Source organism: Protopterus annectens, chromosome 1.part2 (genome assembly GCF_019279795.1).
Source record: "Protopterus annectens isolate FY-2018-M chromosome 1.part2, PAN1.0, whole genome shotgun sequence".
Lineage (NCBI taxonomy): Eukaryota > Metazoa > Chordata > Ceratodontiformes > Protopteridae > Protopterus > Protopterus annectens.
The window spans coordinates 914,313,486-914,335,354 of NC_056727.1; the positions used below are offsets into that span (position 1 = coordinate 914,313,486).

Here is a 21,869-nt window from a genome sequence, read left to right on the forward strand (position 1 = left end):
TGAAACCATTTCTCAGGGTCCCAAGGGCGTTAAGGCCTCCACTGCTAAAAATCCTACTCCTCCTGATGATTCCAGGGCACTGGATATATGGGGTAAGAAGGTTTACACATCTGCAACCTTGGCAATCAGGGCTTTAAACTGTCATTTTTATATGCTTAAATATCAACAGCATGTCATGGGACTACTTAAACAGAAAATGATGTTGATCTCTGACTGTGAGGAAAATAGAGTTGCAAGATTTATTACATTCAGCTGAACAAGTTAGAAAACATACTTTGCAGTGTGGTTTTGTTTCTTTGGAGGACTCTTGCAGGGCTGCTGTTACTGGAGCTGTGATGAGGCATGCTTGTCTCAGAGCAAAATCTGCCTGACCATGTTAAAGCAAAATTGTTGGATGCTCCTTTACAACAGGTCAGTCTCTTTGGTAATAAGGCTGAAGAAGTTTTAAAAAAGATGGAAGATAAAGCTATAAATCTATGCAAACTATGAAAGATTTCTTACAAGTGCAGCCACCCAGATTTAGTAGGCACTGGCCTACTAAGAACTGGTCCTTTCCAGTTCCCTCGAGAGCCGCTCAAGTCAAATCCAGACATTCCAAAGGCTCCAGGTTTCAGTCACAAGGAACTTTTAGAACAAAACAGTGGGGTGTCTCCAACACCAAATCTGGAAGCAACAAGACACCTCCCTATGGTAAACAGTCTCAATGACTTTCCTCTACAACCACCAAGCACTTAACGTTTGGCCGCCCCTTTGGGGGGAAAACTGGCACTTCATACACGAAATAGGCAACTGTTTACTCAGGACAAATGGGTTTTAAATATAGTATCCCAGGGATACAGATTTCATTTCCACATGTTGCTAATCCCAAACGGATGGCCAGATCTGCATCCAAATCAGTGGGCAGAGGCCCAGAAACAAGTTCTGTCCCTCATGAATATGGTTGCTGTTCAGCCAGTACCAGACGAGGAAAAGGGACAAGGTTTCTATTCAAGACTTTTCCTGGTAGCCAGAAAAGACAAATCATGGTGTCCAATTCCAGATTTATCCATTCTAAATACATTTCTGGCATTCCAAAATTCAAGATGCTGACTCTTCAGCAGCTACTACCTTTGCTAGGCAAAGATGCCTGGTTGGTCACTCTAGACTTGAGAGGCTTACCTGCATATCCCAATCAGGGAATCCTGCAGAAGATACCTCCACTTCAAAGCAGGCTACTTTGCATTACCAGTTCTCTGCACTGCCCTTTGGCCTATCTACTGCGCCCAGGGTCTTCACAAAGTGCCTGGCTCCAGTAATCGCATTTTGCAGGCAAAGAAATATTCAAATATATCCATACCTGGATGATTGTCTAATTCAGGCAGAAAAAAGGACATTCTTCTACATCATCTGGCTTTTGTAAAAAGGGTCCTAACTTGTCTAGGGTACACCATAAACGAAAATAAATCACAACTGGTACCCTCTCAAAAGATTACATTCCTGGGAGCAAGCTTGAATACAACTCCCCAGATGACTTACCTTGCGCCAGAAAAACAAATTCAATTGATGACTTACTTCAAACAGGTGGCCCCAAAACCCAGGCTATCTGCAAGGCAAATTCTGCAGGCCTTGGGGTTCATGGCCTCCTGCATTCTTCTAATTCCATATACAAGACTGCATATGAGGAAACTTCAGTGGTACTTAAAAAGTTTATGGAGTCAACATTGTCACAGCCTGGAGACGATTCCTATTATACCTTGCCTGCAACTAGAGTTCCTGTGGTGGGCAGAAGCCTGCCACCAAAACAAGGGCCTGTCATCCACTCCATTCCCTGCCACCCTGACTACAGATGCATCAGACTTTGCTTGGGGGGCTCATCTGGCAGGGAAATGCATTCAGGGCAAATGGAGCCCAAGTCAAATGCACCTACATATCAATCAGAAAGAGATTATAGCTGTACAGAATGCTCTGACAGCCTTCAAGGACTACCTTCATCCAGGACAACTACTGATAAAGACAGACAACACCACAGTCATGTGGTACATAAACAAGCAGTGGGGTACACATTCCTATCCCCTTTGCAGACTAGCCTTGGCATTGTGGAACATGGCCTTAACTTATCAAATACATCTACAAGATCAATTCCTGCCAGGAAAGCTAAATACTTTGGCAGACAAACTAAGCAGAAATCTTATGAACCCACATGAGTGGAAACTGGAACCACAAGTTTTCAACAGGTTGACACGCAAATGGGGGAGCCCAGACATAGATCTTTTTGCCTCACCCCAGAACTATCAGTTGGACAAATTCTGCACAAGAATTCATCACAAAAAAAAACTTGGAAACTGGATGCTCTATCATTCAACTGGAAAAACCTATCAGTCTATGCTTTTCCCCCTCTGCCTCTGCTCTCCAAAGTCCTATTAAAAATCAGACAGGACAAACCAAAAATGATTCTGATTGCTCCAGACTGGCCTCGCCAACACTGGTACCCACTCCTGCGCAATATGTCACACCGTCCTCCGTGGCACCTGCCACAGACACCTTACCTACTGTCTCAGCAGAGCTAACAAATTCTGCACACTCAGCTCCAAACTTTGAATCTTGCAGCGTGGCTAATCAACTAATTTCACCCTTGACATCTCTCAGCAAACCTGTGATGGATGTCATTTTGGAGGCCAGAAGGCCTAGTACTAGAAAATCTTATGCTGGCAAATGGAAAAGATTCTGTGCCTGGAACCAGTCACAAGGAATAAGCACAGTAATGCCCAATATTCCTCAGATTCTGCAATACTTAACCGAGATGCTTCACAAGGACATATCTTTTTCTTCCATAAAAATCCATGCCTCTTCCATTTCAGCTCATTACAACACCGAACCTCCCCTGTTCTCTCATCCTCTGCTAAAGCAGTATCTCAGAGGGAACTTGGAACCAAACACAAACTTGGAATAATTTAAATGAGTGGATTTTTGAGATGAAGTATTCTGATGTCTGTTATAAACTGACGAAAACGCTAAATAAACCCGTGTTCACAAATTTAAGTGTGTTTTTTTTTTTTTTGACGTTGGAAAGGTGTTTCACGTTTGAAACTGGTGCTTTTGTTCCAAGTATCTCAGATGGGCCAAAAATTTAAGACCTCCCAGGAGAGCACCAACTCCTGCATGGGACCTCAATTTTGTTTTGGAAAAACTCACTCTACCTCCTTTTGATCCAGCTGCTACTGTGGACCTAAAATTTCTCTCTTGGAAAACAGCTGTCCTTTTAGCAGTCACTTCAGCTAGAAGGATTTCAGAATTACAGGCTCTTATGGCAGTGGAGCCTTTCATTATTTTTCATCCAGACAGGGTGGCTCTCGGGACCAATCCATCCTTTATGCCTAAAGTGGTATCCAGTGTGGCTCTTAAACCATTCATCTGCCAACTTTCTTTCCCAATCCACAGAACAAGGGTGAGCGGATTCTGCATTCATTGGATGTACACAGACAACGTAGATTCGACTTGTACAGGACAAAATCTCTAAGAAAATCTGAACAACTACTGGTGGCATTTGCCGCAGGGGCAGAGGGAAAGGCTATTTCAAAGCAGACTATTTCCAAATGGATAAGCCATTGTATTCATTTCTGCTATATCCACCATGGTAAACCTATCCCCAAGGGGATCAGATCTCATTCCACCAGGGCTGCACCTACTTCTGCAGCCTTTCTCAGAGGGGTTCCTACTGCAGACATTCTAGAAGCTGCTACCTGGAGCTCAGTTCATATGTTCACCAAACATTACCATTTACCTCTCTTCTCTAAATCCAGAGCTGGCTTTGCCACTGCGGTCCTGCAGGGCCTTATAGCTGCTCTTAATGCTGTATAAATCCATCCTCCCAACCATTGCTTTGGGATTCTACCCAAACGTAATGACTGCAACAGTGAAACACTAAGAACATAGTACAGTTGTGCACACTTACCATAAATGTAGATGTTTGAGTGGATTCACTGTTGCAGTCCTGGTTACCCACCCTCCAGCCCCCTGTTTTTCTCTTACTATACATCTCCTTTCTTTTACTATGATTAAAAGCCTTTTTGGTGTATTTGCTTTTGTTTGGAGGTGTATGTTTTGTGTTTTAAATTATACACACACACACACACACACACACACACACACACACCCACACACGTAGATATATATATAGATATATATATATATATATATGTGTGTGTGTGTATAAATACATATTTTGCTCCCCATTTTGGGGTCACCTGACATCTGGAGAAAGAAAAACTGATGTAATGGTGTCTGCTGCATGTTTTATACCCCTGACGACCTGACGTCATGGAAGAAGGGACAGCAACTGACGCAGGACCCAAGACTTTGTTAAACAGGCCGAGTGAGGGCAACCTGCCAGCAGATTACCCAAATGTATTGACTGCAACAAGTGAATACACTCGAACATCTACATTTATGGTAAGTGTACACAACTGTACTTTGTCTTTAGCCTGTGGAGCTATCTTGACGTCGTAACTGACCTTGTTGAACTTGATTATTACTCTTAGTTTCCTGTTTAGTTTAATTAGAGAGTTCTAGTCATTGTGGGAGTTGTTCCTCCTGATTTTTAGTAATTACTTTTTTATCCTTTTGTTATATATCCTATTAACGTTGGGATTCCACCAGTGTGGAGTGTTTTTAGAGTTTTGTTGTAGGCTTACTTCTAGAAGATAAAGCAGCCTCTGTACAGCAATTTACATGACTGTCCAGGGTCTCCATGAACAATTCCACATAGGTTGCTGGGAACTCAGGGCTTGGAGGGGCAGTGAATTTTGACAGAGTATCCCTTAATAGGATGTATTTGCTTCAGGATAGTTTCTTAACCATTAGAGGGTTTTGCTGGGGTTACTGAGCTGATTTTTATTTCAAAGTAGACAACATTAAGGTCCAACCTCACCAGTGAGGACATGACACTTGGGGTGCAACGCTCTGCCATATTGGTGAATACCAGTTCCAGTATATTTGAACCTCTTGTGGATGTGTGGATTATCCGGTCAAGGGTATTTTTGTTAATAAAGTCCAGGAATAATTGTGCCTGAGAGTATGGGGCAGTGTACATTTCCCACTTTATACAAGGATAATTAGTCTCCTGTGAACAGGGTATTTGGTTTAATGGTGAGTGTCTGCAGTAGGTCTAGGTACAAGCTATGGGATTCTAGGGATATAGAATGTGACCTGTAGCTTGCTAGGATATGGTGTGGGACTTTATCTGTGTTGATTTGCACATGGATAAATTCCAGGGCATCATCCTGTTTAACCAGTATAGAGTTATGCTTGTTGCTAATATAGATTGAGACTCCTCCACCTTTTATCCCTGTCTGTGCAGCTAATAGTCTAAATGTGTGGAAGGCACTCTAGCTTTGTTCTGACAAAGTACTTTGTGTATTTAAACCATGTCTTGGTAACATAGATGTCTATAACCACCAGAGTGAGAGTTTCTTGGATGTGAAGTTTGAATAGGTTCCTAGCACTGAGCAGTAACACCTTTAGGTTTCTTTGGGTTTTATTTGCTACATTGGTAGGTTTGTCAATTTGATATTGCCTAAAAATGGCTCTAAGGGGGTGGCTAAAATTTTAACCAATATTTGGAAGCCTGTGGGAGACAGGTGCAGGGCGTCCTTTGCAATGCAACATGGTTTAACCATTTCCTCGAATTCTGAAAACAATATTGAATCCCTCCTAGAAAGACACCAGAAACTGAGCCAATTGTTGAAGTCTGTCATCTTTTGCTCATCCTTGGTGAAGGTAGAATACCGCTCAGTGCAAGGCACATAATTGAATGAGATCTGATGCTGTTGGAACACAACGAATCTCTGAGCCAAAGTGTTAGCATTAGGTTGAAAGGGTTGACTTCGACTCCTAGGTTTTCCAAGTCGTCGCTTCCTCTCAGAGCTTCGGTGCTCAATAGCTCTGTTCCGACTCCTCCCTAGGAGCGGCCTTTGATTTTGGTGGATGGAGTTGTTGGTCAGCAGGCTTGGAATAAGCAGTTGCCTGTCTTGGGAGAGGAATACATCATCCTAAGGTACCAGTCTGCCTGTACCACTTTTGAATCATTATTGCCAGATTGTTAACATATAAAGCAATACAGTAGAAAAGTAGTTCCTGTAGTTTTGCTCATGGTCATGTTTTCTGAATTTTGTTGAAATTTCATTAAAAATGTTAACTGTTTCACTGCAAAGTTAGTGTCTATTAGACAAACTTACAGAAGTTTCATTACTGAAATTTAACAAATCTGGTTTTGATTGTAAGTTTACAGGTGGACCAATTAGGAATAATATCACTTAATTTTTTTCAATGTTTCAGACCGGTTACATGTTTGGGAAAGGTGTATACTTTGCAGACATGGTATCCAAGAGCGCAAACTACTGTCACACATCTCAAGCAGACCCACATGGTTTAATTTTACTGGGAGAAGTTGCTCTTGGAAATATGTAAGTATTCTTTCTCAAGTGATACAGTGGTAGCACGTGCATCAGACTAAGAAACTTGCTGTGTGTGATACATTACATGCTTCCTTCTCTACTTGTGAGGTTGTTTTAAAATAGCTGTTAGCTCTGCAGCTGTGTGATGAGTTTTGTTTCTCATTTTTTAGACATTTTTAATGTGAATGGATCATCAGATCTGATGTCAGTTTTCATTCGTCCCTCAAGTCTTGGGTTCGGATCTACTCCTTGGATCCAACTTGGCCGCTTCTACTAGCTCATGAGTTACTGAAAGCTCTTGAGCTCCTTTCTTTCCCATAATGCCCTAGTCCCTAACATACCCCAGATCTCGTTTGCCACCTTAAAGTACAGACATGGTCACTGCTTCTGCTCTTGAGTTAATAGCATTTCTTGTACTCCTGGAGTCTTTGTTGGTATTTTTGTATTTCCATGTAATCTTTTGTATTCTTAAAAATTATCTTTACTTCTAAATCTTTCCCAGAGATTGTATTGTACCATTTTCCCAACCACCCCCGTTGGTTTCAAAGAAAGTCACTAATGTTTCACCCAGTCAGAGGGAAACAGCACGCTAGAAATAAACAAGCTCTAGAAAGTCATCCAAGAGGTCTCCCCAGACCAGAAAGAGTCCGGAACTTATTCAAGGTTCTGTTTAGTGCCAAAGAAAACAGGGGACTGGAGACCAATTTTGGATCTCAACAAATTGTCAGTCAGTTCAATACACAAATTTCCGGATTGTCACTGTTCAGTCCATTCTGCCTTTTCTGCACAAGGATGATTGGATGTGCTCAATAGATCTTCAGGACACGTTCTATTATATAAAGATAAACAGGCGATCCATGAGATACCTATGCTTCTGGCTGGGAACCAGTTATTACCAATTCAGATGTCTGCCCTTTGGTCTCACCACAGCCCCCAGGGTGTTTACCAGGTGTGTGGTAGTAGTGGCAGCTCACTTGAGACTACAGGGATTCCTGGAGTTTCCATATGTAGATGACTGGCTCATCACTGCTCCAGCCAGACATCAGCTGATCCAAGTTTGGGATTAAGTACTCCAGTTATGCTCCCATCTGGACATTTCAATCAGTTACAAAAAAATTTCATCTGGAGCCAACACAGACATTGGAATTCATTGGTGCCTTTCAATACAATCACATAAACAGCATTTCTCCCCTTGTGAAGAGTTCAAACTGTTCAGTTCCAGGTCAGAAAGATCATCCAAAACTCTTCTCTTTCAATTTGTTTAATCCTTCGAGCTTTAGGGTCTGTGTCAACAGCAGTCATCCTAGTGCCGTTGTCAAAGTACCATATGAGAATTCTTCAGTGGACATTGACAACTCAATGGTCCATTCTTCACCATTCCTTGTCCACTCAGATAAAAATAACTCAGGCTTGCAAAAAAATATCTCCTGTGGTGGATACATCTCAGTCAAGGGCACGAAGGATGCCCCTTTGTTCTTCCCCAACCCAAGGCGATAGTGACCATGGATGCCCTTCAGATTGGGTTGGGGGGGGTCCTGGGGAATTCAGTTCAAGGCACATAGTCCCCCAAAGAGGCCAATCATGTATATCAATGCCCTAGAAATGAGAGCTGTCCTCCTAGCATTGAAGGCCTTCCAAGACGCACTCCTCATTGGGGTTATTGTGATTCAGGCAGACAACACGTTGTGGTACATCTACAAACAAGGGGAAAACAAATCTTCGTCCCCGTGTGGAGAAGCTTTGAGAGTATGTCAATGAGCGATCTCATCCAATCGATAGAGTACACATTCTGGGGAAGTCCAGTTTGATTCCAGACAAGTTGAGCAGGTCTGTTCAAAAGCCTTATGAGTGGTCTCTCAACATGAAGGTGGAGAAAATTTTCCATCTGTGGGGTCAACCATGCTGCAACCTTTTGCATCCCCTCTCAACAGCAAGTGCACCAGGTTCTTTGCCCTCATTCCCCCCACCAGGAGAGTCACCGAGATGTGCTGTACTTCTCGACTGGTCAGCCAGTCTCCTTTATGCCTGCCACCCAGTTACACCTAATTCCCAAATTTCTACAAAAAGCATCACAGTTGAAGAGCACACTAATCCTCGTTGCTCCTTATTGTCCTCAACAAATCTGGTTTCCCTTCCTTTGGCCTCATCTCACTCGATGGACTTGATTCACCCAAACATTCCAGGCTTAAAGTTGTGATTGCATGGTTTCTCCGGTTCCATTGATTGCTAGACAGCCTAGGCTCTCCTCCCTGGTCCGTCACATTCTTTTATCATCCCACAAAGCTTCCACTAGGGAACTGTACAAAAGCAAATGAAAAAGATTCGTAATTTCGGTACAACAAAAACAAATTAGATCCTTTATCTACTCCTATATCTAAAGTTCTGGAATTTTTAGCCTCAGTTTCAGTGAAGGAGTTAGCTCTTCTAATGTTAAAGTACATGTAGCTGTCATCCCTAACTTTCATATAGAAATAAATAAATCTGATGTTAATCTTCATTCATTCCGTACTGATGGGTGTCTGTTCCGTCCTCAGAACTGAGTTGGCCTTATACCAAGCTCGCGCCAGCCAAAAACTCTCAAGCAAAGCTTTACCCATAGTGCCCTTCTCCAAGTTACCTTGGATCTCGTTTGCCGCATTGCCGAAAAGCTGCGTCAAGCCAGCTCTCGACTAAGCCAAGGTAAATACATTTTTTCCTAACCTTTTCTGAAAATCCTTTTCAACCTTCTTGTTGGTCACTAGTTTACACTCTTTCTTAGAAAGCCCTTTTTACTCCCTTTACTGCTCTTTATTACCTTTTTGAGGTATTTCTTCTTATGCCATTGTTGATATCCCCTTTCCCTTACTCTTGTAGTAAATTTCTCTAATACTATTGTTGGTATACCCATCCTTCCTCTTTTTGTCCCTTTATTAAAAAAAAATATATATATATATCTCTCTCCTACTTTTTTGTAGTTATGTCAGAAAAAAAGGGAGCATTTGGTTTCAAACAATGCGACCAGTGCGGCCGCAAGATGCTGAATTCTGATTTGCACGCATCTTGTGTGTATTGTCTGAATGTACCTCATTTATCTGTCCAGCCTCCCTGTGATATTTAGGTGGGTTCAGTTCTAGAACTCTTAATGAGAGACGAAACAAACCTATTCTGAAAGGCCTTTTTATAATGCCATTGTCAGAGACTATCTCTGCACCAGAGGATTCACTCCCCTCTAAATAAATCCCATAAAAAGAGATCACATTCGGTTCCATCCTCACCCAGTGAAAAATCAGAGGAGCCAAAGTCTAAACATTTAAAAGCAACTACTGCACTGAAAATTATTACCATACCTTCTACGGTGCCACCTACTAAAGTTGTGCCATCAGCACCGATCACCATTTCGGCACGGACAGTGCATCTCCAAATTTTGTCTCCCTTGGTGCCATCCATTGATTTAACTTCAGCACCTACCATGGCACTGTCTTCAGCCTTTTCTAGCCCAGAAAAACTGACTCCACTTACTCAAGCCTCCACTGAGACTTCGGTGCCATTGGAGCCTCATACCCGATATTCTCCGAAGGTGAATCCTTTTCTGGGGCAACAGTTTAGTCCATTCCTAGAGCGGCCCGACTCCCCCTCTGGAATATCCACTAGATCAACCAGGAGCATTTCGGAACTTGACTTGGTGCATCTTGTTGATCAGATGCTTACTGCCAGGGAGATTACTACTCCATCCAAACCCCCCTCCCATTAGAAGTTGGGGGTACTTCTCCAAGGACTCCAGCTTACTCTCCTCCTTTGACCTCTGAGCAGACATCGAAGAACCTGGAGCCGGCATCCATTCTGGTACCCTTGACTACGGTACCACTGGTGGATCTCACCGTGGTTTCTGAGGCATCTTTTTGGCCTTCTGTTCAGTCAGCATCAAGGCTTTCTCAGGATCACAGTTGGGCTGCGACTTTGGTTCCGGGAGCAGCTCCGATTTGTTTTTTTTATGGCGCCGTCCTCTGTTCCGGGGGCTCTCGCAATTCCAGCTTCTCTTGAGACTCCATTCCTGGGGACTGGTTTGCTGAAGCAGGATGTGACCCCGGTTCTGAGGTTGTCATTCTCTGTTCCAGGCTCCCATCCCTCTTCAGGTGGGCCAGGTGATGGAGAGGACACTTGCCACTGCTGGCAAACTGTCGACGTTGGACTACCCAGTGACTCTTCCCTCTCAGCCGCAACTGACACAAGCCACAGTTATGGGACATCGAGCACAAGACTCTCAGGAGACCCTATTGCAGGGTACCCCTTCTTCTGAGTTCTCTACAGAACCCCCCCATATAAGGACCTAGAAAGAAATTGTGCAAGAGGAAGCACATTGATTCCCTCGAGGAGTCTCTCACTTAGTATACGGACTACGATTAAGGGAAAGGGTCCCCACGGTCACCCCCTTACGATGTCTCCTTTGGAGATATCCTTGCAATCTTTAAAATAGTGGGGTGATTGGAAGCCCTCCAACCCTTCCTCCAAGAAGTCCGTCTTTCTGCAGGCTTTCCGTGCTCGACCCTCTACCTCTTGGGTGACCCCCACCTGCAGACGAGCTGATACAGCTCGTAGTGCAAAGGGCTTGGAAGAATTCTGACACCGTCGAGCCTATTCCAAAGAGACCAGATAAAATTTTATCACCCCCGGAAGAGAACCCACACTGGTCTAAGGGTCTTCCAAGTGGACATTATGGTGGTGGCGGCTGCCATGAAAAATTAGCTTGCAGAGGAGAGCCAGATGGTCCACCCACCTAACAGGGAGTCCTGGGCGGTGGACCAACTAGGGAAGCGAGTGTTTGTGTCCTCAACCTTCGCTATTAGGTCCTTGAACTATCTGGCACATTTTACTAGGCTCCAAAGAGATCTAGTTTCAGAGCTCTCTAGAACCTTAGCAGGGCAAGTGTCTGACGAGGTACGCGACAAAGTTGCCTCGCAGCTAGTGACCCTGGAATCCATATCGAACTCATCCATGCGGTTAATATCCCATGCAACCGAAGGGGCGGCTAGAGCTGTGGGTTCAGGCAAAGTCATAAGAGGCCATGCCTGGATGTGCCTGTGTGCTTTTGTGGACCCCTTTAAGTCTTCCTTCCTTAATGCTCCTGTGGAAGCATCAATCCTATTCTGCCCTAAAGTGAAGGACACGTTAGCCAGGTGAGAAGGACAGAAAAAGCCTGTCTGACGTAGGTGTACGTTTCTCCACTCCCCGGCATCCTTATTCAAGGAACCAGCGGAGTGTAAAAATGTGACACAAAAAGTCTTGGGGTCCTTTTCGTGACACGTGGTGAGTTATGCCCCAGAGGCAAGGGGGGTAACTCTAGTGGAAGACACCCCTACAGAGACAGGGAGGCCACGTAATCAGGGGTCCAGAGGTTCTTTCTTAGGACAGCCAAATCAGCACTTCTGAAGAGCGGCCCGATTGCTTTCCTCAGGAAGCAGTCGGGGGACATTTTTCCCTGCACCAAACAGCCTGGCATTGCATAACCCACAGATTCTTGGATACAGAGGATAATCATCAGAGGCTGCAAAATCCCATTGAACTCCCTCCCAAATCCTCAAAAACATATTCTTGACATTACACCCAGTCAAAGGGAATCAGCACCCGTAGAGATAAAAAAAAGGCTGTGTCAAAAACGAGTCGTCCAAACAGTCCCACCAGACCAAATAGGATCCGGATTCTACTCAAGATTCTTTAGTGCTAAAAAAGACTGGGGACTGGAAGCCAATTTTGGATCTCAGTATTCAGAACAAGTTTATCACCCAAACAAAATTCCGGATGGTCACAGTTCAGTCCATTCTTGGAAAAGGACTATTAGATGTACTCTATGGACCTTCAGGATGCGTATTACCACATAAAAATGGACAAGCGCTCCAGAAAGTTCCTTTGCTTCTGGCTAGGAGCTAGTCATTACCAATTCCAGCTTCTGCCCTTTGGAGACTCTACAGCCCCCACAGTGTTCACAAAATGTATGGCAGTGGTTGCAGCTCACTTGAGACTACAAGGATTCCAAGTGTGTCCTTTAGACGATTAACTGCTCACTCACCCCCACCAAGCATCTCCTGGACTACACCCTGACATTGACAAAAATCCTGGGAATCTCTGTAAATTGGGAGAAAAGCAACCTGACCCCTACTCAGAGCTTAGACTTCATTGGGGCATCCATGGACTTTATCTGTGCAGCTGCAACATGGCTACTCCCCATACCTTTATCTCTCACTGCAAATTGGATCTGGTCTCCAGGGGAAGAGCTTTCTTTGCTTTGATGGTGCTCAGGAATATTCTTCCATAGGGGCCACCCAAGACATATAAGGTAGCTAGGGACTCTGTCCCATCAGTAAGGAATGAATGAAGATTAACAATTTCAGATAAAAAAGTTATGTCTTACCATAAAGTTCCATCTGTGTTGTTCTTCATCATTCATTCATTACGTCCCACCCTCCTTTCCCCTCCTAGAGGCTCCTAGGGGATTGTTTGGGTCCAGTGTCACTCTAGGGAACTTGCTCAGATATAGCCTCTGCTTTTCTTGTCACAGTCAATCTCAATCTGAGGTAACTGGGAGAAGGGCACTATGTGTAAAGCTTAGTTTGAGAGTTTTTGGCTGTCGCGAGCTTTGTATAAGGCTGACTCTGTTCCGAGGACGGAATCAACACCCATCAGTAATGCATGAATAAAGATGAACAACACAGATGGAACGTTATGGTAAGACCTAACTTCTTTTTTATCTCTAAAGCCTTCCAGACTGTGCAGAGCTTTTATAAGCAACTCATTTCCCTTAGACCTCCAGTTGAAGATCCTACTCCTCCTTGGTATTTAAATGTAGTCTTGCAAGCTCTAACCCAGTCACCATTTAAACCTTAAGCTAAAACGGGCTAAAATTTCTAACCTGGGAAACTGTCTTTTTAGTAGCTATTACCCCTGCCAGAAGAGTTTCAGAATTACAGGCCTTGTCTTCTAAATTCCCTTATTTGATTTTTCAAAAAGAGTACCCTTTAGAACTAATCCTTCCTTTCTTCAAAAAGTGGTATCAGAAGCTAATATTACAATATCAATCCGCCGGTCTTCTTTCCAGATTTTTCAAACAAAGGAAGAGTATATGATGATCTTCGTGTTTTACTGTTGCAGTCATCACTTGTGGGGTTATCCCTACTGGGTAGCCCTCGATCAGCCTGAATACCATAGTCACGCTTTTCCCCTGTGCCAGCTGCTGTCACCTCTGGACTGACATGAGGTCATCAGTGGTATAAAGGAGAGCAGCTGGCACCATTGCATCAGTCTTTCTTGCCTTGGAGCCCGAAGCAACAGCAGTTTGCGTGTGTGCCGGTCACTCATTGCCACAGTGGAAGTTGAATCTGAAAACGACTGGAGCTAAGCACCCCATTGGGGACTTTTTTCTTGCACTAACCGATGTCCGAAAAAGTCAATAATTGTCTGCTCTGGAAAACAAAAACACCAAGACTTCCATACCTTGTGCGTTAGTTGTCTAGGCCCAGAGCACGATGTCCCCCTTTGTCAATTCCGTGCACTTTTCAATTCAATGACTGTTCGCTGTAGAGCTGAACTTGTAGCCAAGCATTTCCGAAGTAGTTCCTCGCATTACAAAATGGCATCCGTCGGTCAGCAGTCTGTGAATCTTCCCAAAAAACGAAAAGATAAAGAAAGGGACAGACCACACAAACTTAAACCTTCAGACATCCCAGAAACAAGTCATCTCTTCTCAGGAATTCAGTGAGGCACATTCACAGCCCCTGATACCCAACTTTTTTCCTTTGTAGGCCTCTACCGAGACCCTTTCGGAGTCTGGAATGCCGCTGGGAAATGCTTCATCATCCGATCCCTCGGTTGGGTCCAGAGCCGTTACACAGGCACCGGCTTCCGAGGAGGTTCTTTGCATAACAGATTCAAGGCAAAAACCGACGTCTTCGCCTCAGACTACCGCATCCCAACGACAAATGGATTTACTAAGGTCTAAAAAAAGACCACCCCAAGGAAAACAGTCTCTAGTCAACACCTTACTCCTCCACTGCTTCAGACACAGTTACTGAAAGTGGCGAAGGACCTCATCACTTTCATCAGGGGTAGCCATACCACTCCTCCTAAAAGAAAAATGGATACTTCCCCTGAAGTTCACACAGAACCAGATTCTGAAATTTCAGACTACCTTAATTCAGATGAGGAACAACAACCTCTCACCTCCTTTGTGGATTCTGATGCCGGGTAGTCGATTCCTACTGCCTCCCCCCTGAAGATCTTTCTTTTGGGGAAACCCTGCACACTCATTGCATTTCCACTGGGAAGCCCAAGATTATCCTCAGTCAAAGTAAAGACTTAAGAGAGTTTCTAGATCTTCCTCAGCAACAAACCCTTGGCCATCCCTCCTATTCTGGACGTGGTGGATGATTATTTCAGACCCCCTGACGCCCTACCCCCTGCTCCTAGAAAACCTGACCAGTACTACAGGGTTCCTTTTTGACATAAATACTTGTTTAAAAACCCTGCAGCAGACCCAGAGGTCATCACATAGGGGCCCAAAGGGGCCAATGCTAGCTCATCTAAAAACCCAATTTCCTCTGACAAGGACTCAAGAGCTCTGGACAGATGGGGTAAGGAAGTGTACACCTCCACAACCTTAGCTATTAGAGCTCTTAACTGCCAGTTCCATATGCTAAAATATCAACAGCATACCTTGGAACTTATGAAACAAAAAATGTCATCTTTATCTGACACTAATATTTCCAAAGAGTTAGCAGACCTTCTGCACTCTACTTCTCAAGTACTGCGGATTCAGTGCCCCAGAAGCCTCAAGTAAGGCCGCTGTGGCAGGTTCAGTCATTAGGAGGCATGCATGGCTAAAAGAACAGCCACTTGCCTGATCATGTAAAATCAAAATTACTTGATGCCCCCCTGGATAAAGACCTCTTGTTTGGATCAAATGCAGAGGAGGTCATCAAAAAGATGTAGGATAAAGCTAAATCTATGCAAACAGTAAAAGACTTCCTCCAAGTTCAACCTCCCAGATTCAGGAGAAACTTTCCCTTTAAGCACTGGTCTTTCCCAGCCCCCAATAGACAGGTTCAAGGGAGGCCTCGCAGGGACAAACCAGTTAGACCACAAAACCAAGACCAGCGAAGAACTAAGCAGTGGCCCTCCACCACTCCCACAGCAGGGAGTTACAAGTCCACTCACTACTCTAAGAACATGCAATGACTTCCAGTCCTCCTCCCATCAGAGGTTAGGAGGAAGGCTATCCCTTTACAAACAAAATTGGCTGTCTGTAACAAAGGACCAGTGGGTATTAAAAATAATTTTTCAGGGCTCCAAATTTACCTTCCAACAAGTCCCAACCTTAACAGGTTACCCAAACTTACCTCCAAATCAGTGGGCAGAAGCATTAAAACAAGTGCACATACTCCATGCTCAAGGGGCAATGGAGCCTGTGCCACAGGAGCAAGCAGGAAAAGATTTTTACTCCAGACTGTTCCTAGTGCCAAAAAAAGGAGGCACTTGGTGACCCATCCTTGTCCTGTCCACTCTAAACACCTTCCTAGAGGTCTCAAAATTCAAAGTGCTAACCCTTCAAAAACTTTTACCAATGCTGGGCAATAATGCATGGCTAGCCACTCTAGATCTAAAGGATGCCTACCTTCATATATCCATAAGGGAGTCCTGCAGAAAATACCTACACTTCAGAGCAGGTTCATAACACTTTCAGTTCTCTGTGCTACCCTTTGGGTTATCTATGGCTCCCAGGGTCTTCACAAAATGCCTGGCCCCAGTGGTTGCCTTCTGCAGACAGCAAAACATTCAGATTTACCCTTATCTGGACAACTGCCTAATCCAAGCAGATAAAGAGAAGTTACTACAGGACCTGCTCTTTGTACAAACAACCCTTAAACTCTCTAGGGCTCACTGTCAGCAGGAAAAAGTCAAACCTAAACCCCTCCAGGCAGATCACCACCTTTGGCGCACTCCTGGACACAGCCTCCCAAACAGCCTTCCTCTCACCAGAAAAAAACATGCTTTCTGCCAAATTACTACTTCCAGTGAGCTGTCAGAAAAAAAACTCACAGCAAGGAAAATTCTGCAAGCACTGGGTTACATGTCATCCTGCATTCTGATGATTCCTCTGGCCAAGCTGCACATGAGGAAACTCCAGTGGTACCTAAAGAACTTTGTTGCCAACACTCTGTCTATGGAGACCACTCTCCCCCTCATTCCATGCATAAGGAACAAGTTTTTATGGTGGGCAGAGGCCTACACTCAGAATAAGGGCCTTCCCTTCACCTGCCTACCACAAGGCCAGGCTATCACCACAAACGCCTCAGACCTAGCTTGGGGCGTTCATTTAGATACCCAGTGCACCCAAGGCTCTTGGGACATCAGGCACCTTCATTGGCACATCAACCTAAAGGAAATGGCAGTTCACAAAGCTATCACATCCTTCCAAGACCACCTAAAACTGGGTGTCCTCCTCATGAAAACAGACAATACCACAGTTACATGGTACATCAACAGGCGGGGGGGGGGCACACTCTTACCCTGTCTGCTGGCTAGCCATGAGCCTTTGGCAGACAGCCTCTTCCCAGCCTCTTCCATGGGCCTACACCTGATAGTCCATTACATCCCATTAGTAAAGAACACCCTAGCAGACCAGCTAAGCCAAAACTGCTTAGACCCCCATGAGTGGAAACTCCAAAAGGGGGCATTCTTCCAAATCACCCAGGCCTGGGGGACACAAGAGCTGGACCTCTTCACCTCACAACACAACAATCAGCTGCACAAATTATGCACCAGGAAGTTCCACCCCCTAGCTTGGAAAGTGAATGCTCTCTCATTCTAGAGGACCAATTTCTTCATTTGTGTCCCCCCTTGCCCTTACTCCCAAGGGTACTGGTCAAAATAAGGCAGGAAAGACCAAATGCCATCCTTATAGCACCAGATTGGCCCAGGCAACATTGGTACCCCTTGCTGCTCAGCCTGACCAAGGAGGCCTTACAGGCTTCTGGTGTTAACTGCAGACCTCCGGACTCAAGCCAGAGGGTAGATTCTGCATCCACGTCTGCACACACACAAACTTTCTGCATGGCTTATCCCCCAGGGACTGGATATGACCCACAGTTGAGCAAGCAGGTCCTAGACATTATTAAGGAAGCCAGAAAGCCCAGCACCAGGAAATCTTACTCAGAGAAATGGAAAAGATTCAACTCCTGGTGCCTTTCAAAAGGTCACAGCAGCTCCTAGCTATCCCTCCCATTTATTCTGGACTACAAAGCGGAGTTACTTAAGGGCCTCTCCTTTTCCACCATTAAAGTCTAAGCCTCAGCCATTTCAGCACACTTTCATGCTGAACAGCCTGTCTTCTCTCACCCTTTGATTAAGCAATTCCTCAGAGGTGTATCTAACAGTAGGCTCCCTAGAAGGGCACCCAGTCCAGTCTGGGACCTGAAGTATGTCTTAGAAAAACTGACATGCCTCCCTCCGAACCAGCTGCATTAGCAGACCTAAAACACCTTTCCTGGAAGACTGCCTTCCTCTTGGCTATTACTTCAGCTAGGAGGGTGTCAGAACTTCAGACACTCATGGCCACTGAACCCTTCCATGCAGACAGGGTGTCTCTTAGGACTAATCCCTCATGCATGCCAAAGGTAGTATCAGATGTGACCCTAAACCAGGCTATACATCTCCCCACCTTTTTTCCGAACCCTCAGAATAAAGGGGAGAGAATTCTGCACACACTGGATGTGCACAGACAGTTAAGATACTACCAGGGCAGGACAAAATCCATTAGGAAGACAACTGTTGGTTGGCTTTGCCCCAGGAAAGGAGGGGAAGCCTATCTCCAAACAGACCATTTCAAAATGGATGTCTCACTGTATGCAATTCTGCTACTCTTTTCATGGAAAGGCTCCTCCTAAATCTATCAGAACACATTCCACTAGGGCAGCCTCTTTTTCCACTGCCTTCCTCAGAGGAGTACCCACCAGGAACATCCTGGAAGCTGCCACTTGGACCTCGGTCCACACCTTCCCCAAACACTACCACCTGCCTGTGTTCTCCAGAACTCGGGCAGGCTTTGCCTCTGCAGTCCTGCAAAGCATGCTAGCTCAATTCTAGGAATTTCATACTTCCATCCTCCCCTTCCTCAGCTTTGGGAATCCTCCCACAAGTGATGACTGCAACAGTGAAACACAAAGAACATAGTACAGTTGTGTACACTTACCATAAATGTAGATGTTCTAGTGTATTCACAGTTGCAGTCCTATTTTCCATCCCACCTCCCCCTTAATCTTATCCTTTTTTGGAGATTAGCTGTCATTTTTGTGGCCTTGGGCCACCAGAGGCTCTTTAAAAGATTTCCTTCAAGGGGCTCCGGCAGGTTAGGGCAAGAAAAACTGATGTAATGGCGCCTGCTGCTCTCCTTTATACCACTGACAACCTGACGTCAGTCCACAGGCAACAGTTGCCGGAGCAGGGGAAAAGCTTGACTCTGGTATTCGGACTGACCGATGGCTAGCCCAAACGGTTCACCAGACCTACCCCCAAATCAGTGGTCAGAGACTCAACAGCAGGTTCTCTCTCTCCTAAGTATCAGGGCTATTCAACCTGTCCCAAAAGAGGAATGGGGACAAGGTTTTTACTCAAGCCTTTTCCTGGTACCCAAAAAAGACGGTTCCTGGCATCCTATCCTGGACCTGTCTATCCTAAACACCTTCTTGGTAATCCCAAAATTCAAAATGCTAACTCCTCAACTGCTTCCAATGCTAGGCAGAAATGTCTGGTTGGCAACATTGGATTTAAAGGAAGCTTACCTGTACATCCCAATAAGGGAATCTTGCAGAAAATACCTATGCTTCAGAGCAGGCTACATGCACTATCATTTTTGTGCACTGCCCTTTGGCTTATCTACTGCGCCCAGGGTATTCACAAAGTGCCTAGCTCCAGTCATTGCATTCTGCAGGCAAAGAAACATTCAAATATACCCATACCTGGATGATTGTCTAATTCAGGCAGAAAGCGAAGACTTAGTATTAAATCATCTGGCATTTGTAAAGAAACTGCTAACCTCACTGGGGTACACCATAAACGAAAAGAAATCACATTTAGTACCCTGCCAACAAATTGTATTCCTGGGAGCAAGCTTGATTACAGCTTCCTATATGGCCTACCTCACGCCAGAGAAACAAGTTTATTTGACACCCTACTTCAAACTACTGGCCACAAAGACCCAGCTATCTGCAAGGAAAATATTGCAAGCCCTGGGGTTCATGGTCTGTTGCACTCTACTAATTCCATATGCAAGACTGCATTTGAGGAAACTACAATGGTATCTAAAAAGCCTATGGTGTCAACATTCGCAGGACCTCGAATCAATGATTCCTATCATTCCTTGTATAAAGAACAGAGTTCCTTTGTTGTGCAGAGGCCTGCCACCAAAACAAGAGACTGCCATTCACTCTACCCCCTGCCGCCCAAACCCTAACAGACGCATCAGACTATGCATGGGGGGCTCACTTGGCAGGGCAGTGCATTCAGGGCAAATGGAACCAGAGTCAAATGCACCTGAATATCAATCAAAAAGAAATGTTAGCTGTACAGAATTCTCTGACAGCCTTCAAGGACCACATTCTTCCAGGACAATTATTGGTAAAGACAGACAGCACCACTGTTATGTGGTACAGAAACAAGCAGGGTGGAGCCCACTCATACCCCCTCTGCAGACTAGCCATGGCTCTGTGGCGTACAGCCTTAAGCTACCAAGTGCACCTACAAGCTCAATTCCTGCCAGGCAAGCTAAATACACTGGCAGAAGACCTAAGCAGAAATCCCATGGACCCACACGAATGGAAACTGCAGCCAAAGATATTCAACATTCGGAGAAACAAATGGAGGAGCCCAGAGATAGATCTGTTTTCCTCCCCTCAGAACTACCAATTGGACAAATTCTGTACAAGGACACCCCACAGGCAAGCTTGGAAAGTGGATTCCCTGTCCTTTACCTGGGAAAGCCTCTCAGTTTATGCCTTTCTCCCTCTGCCTCTCCTCTCGAAAGTTCTACTAAAGATCAAACAGGACAAACCAAGGACAGTACTCATTGCACCAGACTGGCCACGCCAACACTGGTAACCCCCTCTTGCGCATTGTGTCACTTCTGGAACCATGGCACCTGCCTCTGACCTCCTTCCCTACTGTCCCAGCAGGAGGGCCAGATTTTGCACCCCCAGCTTCAAACCCTGAACCTGGCAGCCTGGCTAATTACCTGAGTTCTCCTATACCATCCCTCAGCAAGCAAGTGTTGGATGTCATCCTGGAGGCAAGGAGGCCTAGTACTAGAAAATCCTATGCTGAAAAGTGGAAAGGATTCTGTTCCTGGAGCCAGACTCGGGGGATGGGCGCAACAATGCCCAGTTTACCGCATAATCTTCAATACTTAAGAGATGCTTCGCAAGGGCCTTTCCTTCTCTTCCATTAAAAGTCATGCCTCAGCCATTTCAGCACAAGATAATACTGAGCCCACCCCTCTTCTCTCACCCCCTACTGAAACAATTCCTCAGAGGAGTCAAAAATTTAAGACCACCCAGGAGAGCTCCTACTCCTGCCTGGGACCTTAAATTTGTATTGGAAAAGCTCACTCTACCTCCTTTTGAGCCAGCTGCAACTGCAGAGCTGAAATTTCTTTCTTGGAAAACAGCCTTCCTTCTAGCCATCACTTCAGTTAGAAGGGTGTCTGAATTACAGGCCCTCATGGCAGTGGAGCATTTCATCATCTTTCATGCGGACAGGGTGTCCCTCAAGAACCAATCCTTCCTTTATGCCCAAGGTGATATCTAGTGTGGCCCTTAATCAGTCCATTCATTTGCCAACCTTCTTTTCTAATCCACAGAACAAAGGGGAACGAATACTGCACTCCTTGGACGTGCACAGACAACTTAGATTTTACTTGGACAGGACCAAGCATCTCAGGAAATCTGAACAGCTGCTAGATGTCTTTGCTGCAGGGGCAAAGGGAAGGCCATTTCAAAGCAAACCATTTCTAAGTGGATAGGCCATTGCATTCATTTCTGCTGTAAGCACCATGGAAGACCTACCCCACAGGGGATAAGACCCCATTCCACCAGGGCTGCATCTACTTCTACAGCCTTTCTCAGAGGTGTCCCTACTAGGGACATCCTAGAAGCTGCTACCTGGAGTTCTGTACATACCTTCACCAAGCATTACCACTTGCCAATTTTTTCTAAATCCAGAGCTGATTTTGCCACTGCAGTCTTGCAGAGCCTAATACGTGGTCCTAATGCTCAATAATTGCCTCCTCCCTTACTTAACTTTGGGAAGCTACCCAAATGTAATGGCTGCAACAGTGAAACACGAAGAACATAGTACAGTTGTAAACACATATCATAAATGTGGATGTTAGAGTGTATTCACTGTTGCAGTCCTGGTTAC

General features: G+C 45.0%; 1 protein-coding gene across 1 annotated transcript in view; it reads left to right on the forward strand.

The window, feature by feature from the left end:
• PARP1 (poly(ADP-ribose) polymerase 1) overlaps positions 1-21,869 on the forward strand; it is a 2,301,307-nt gene that overhangs the window by 1,871,050 nt on the left and 408,388 nt on the right. Inside the window, exon 23 of the mRNA XM_044060208.1 lies at positions 6,313-6,440. Within this exon, the coding sequence (XP_043916143.1) occupies positions 6,313-6,440 (128 nt within the window). The remainder of the gene's footprint in view (positions 1-6,312; positions 6,441-21,869) is intronic.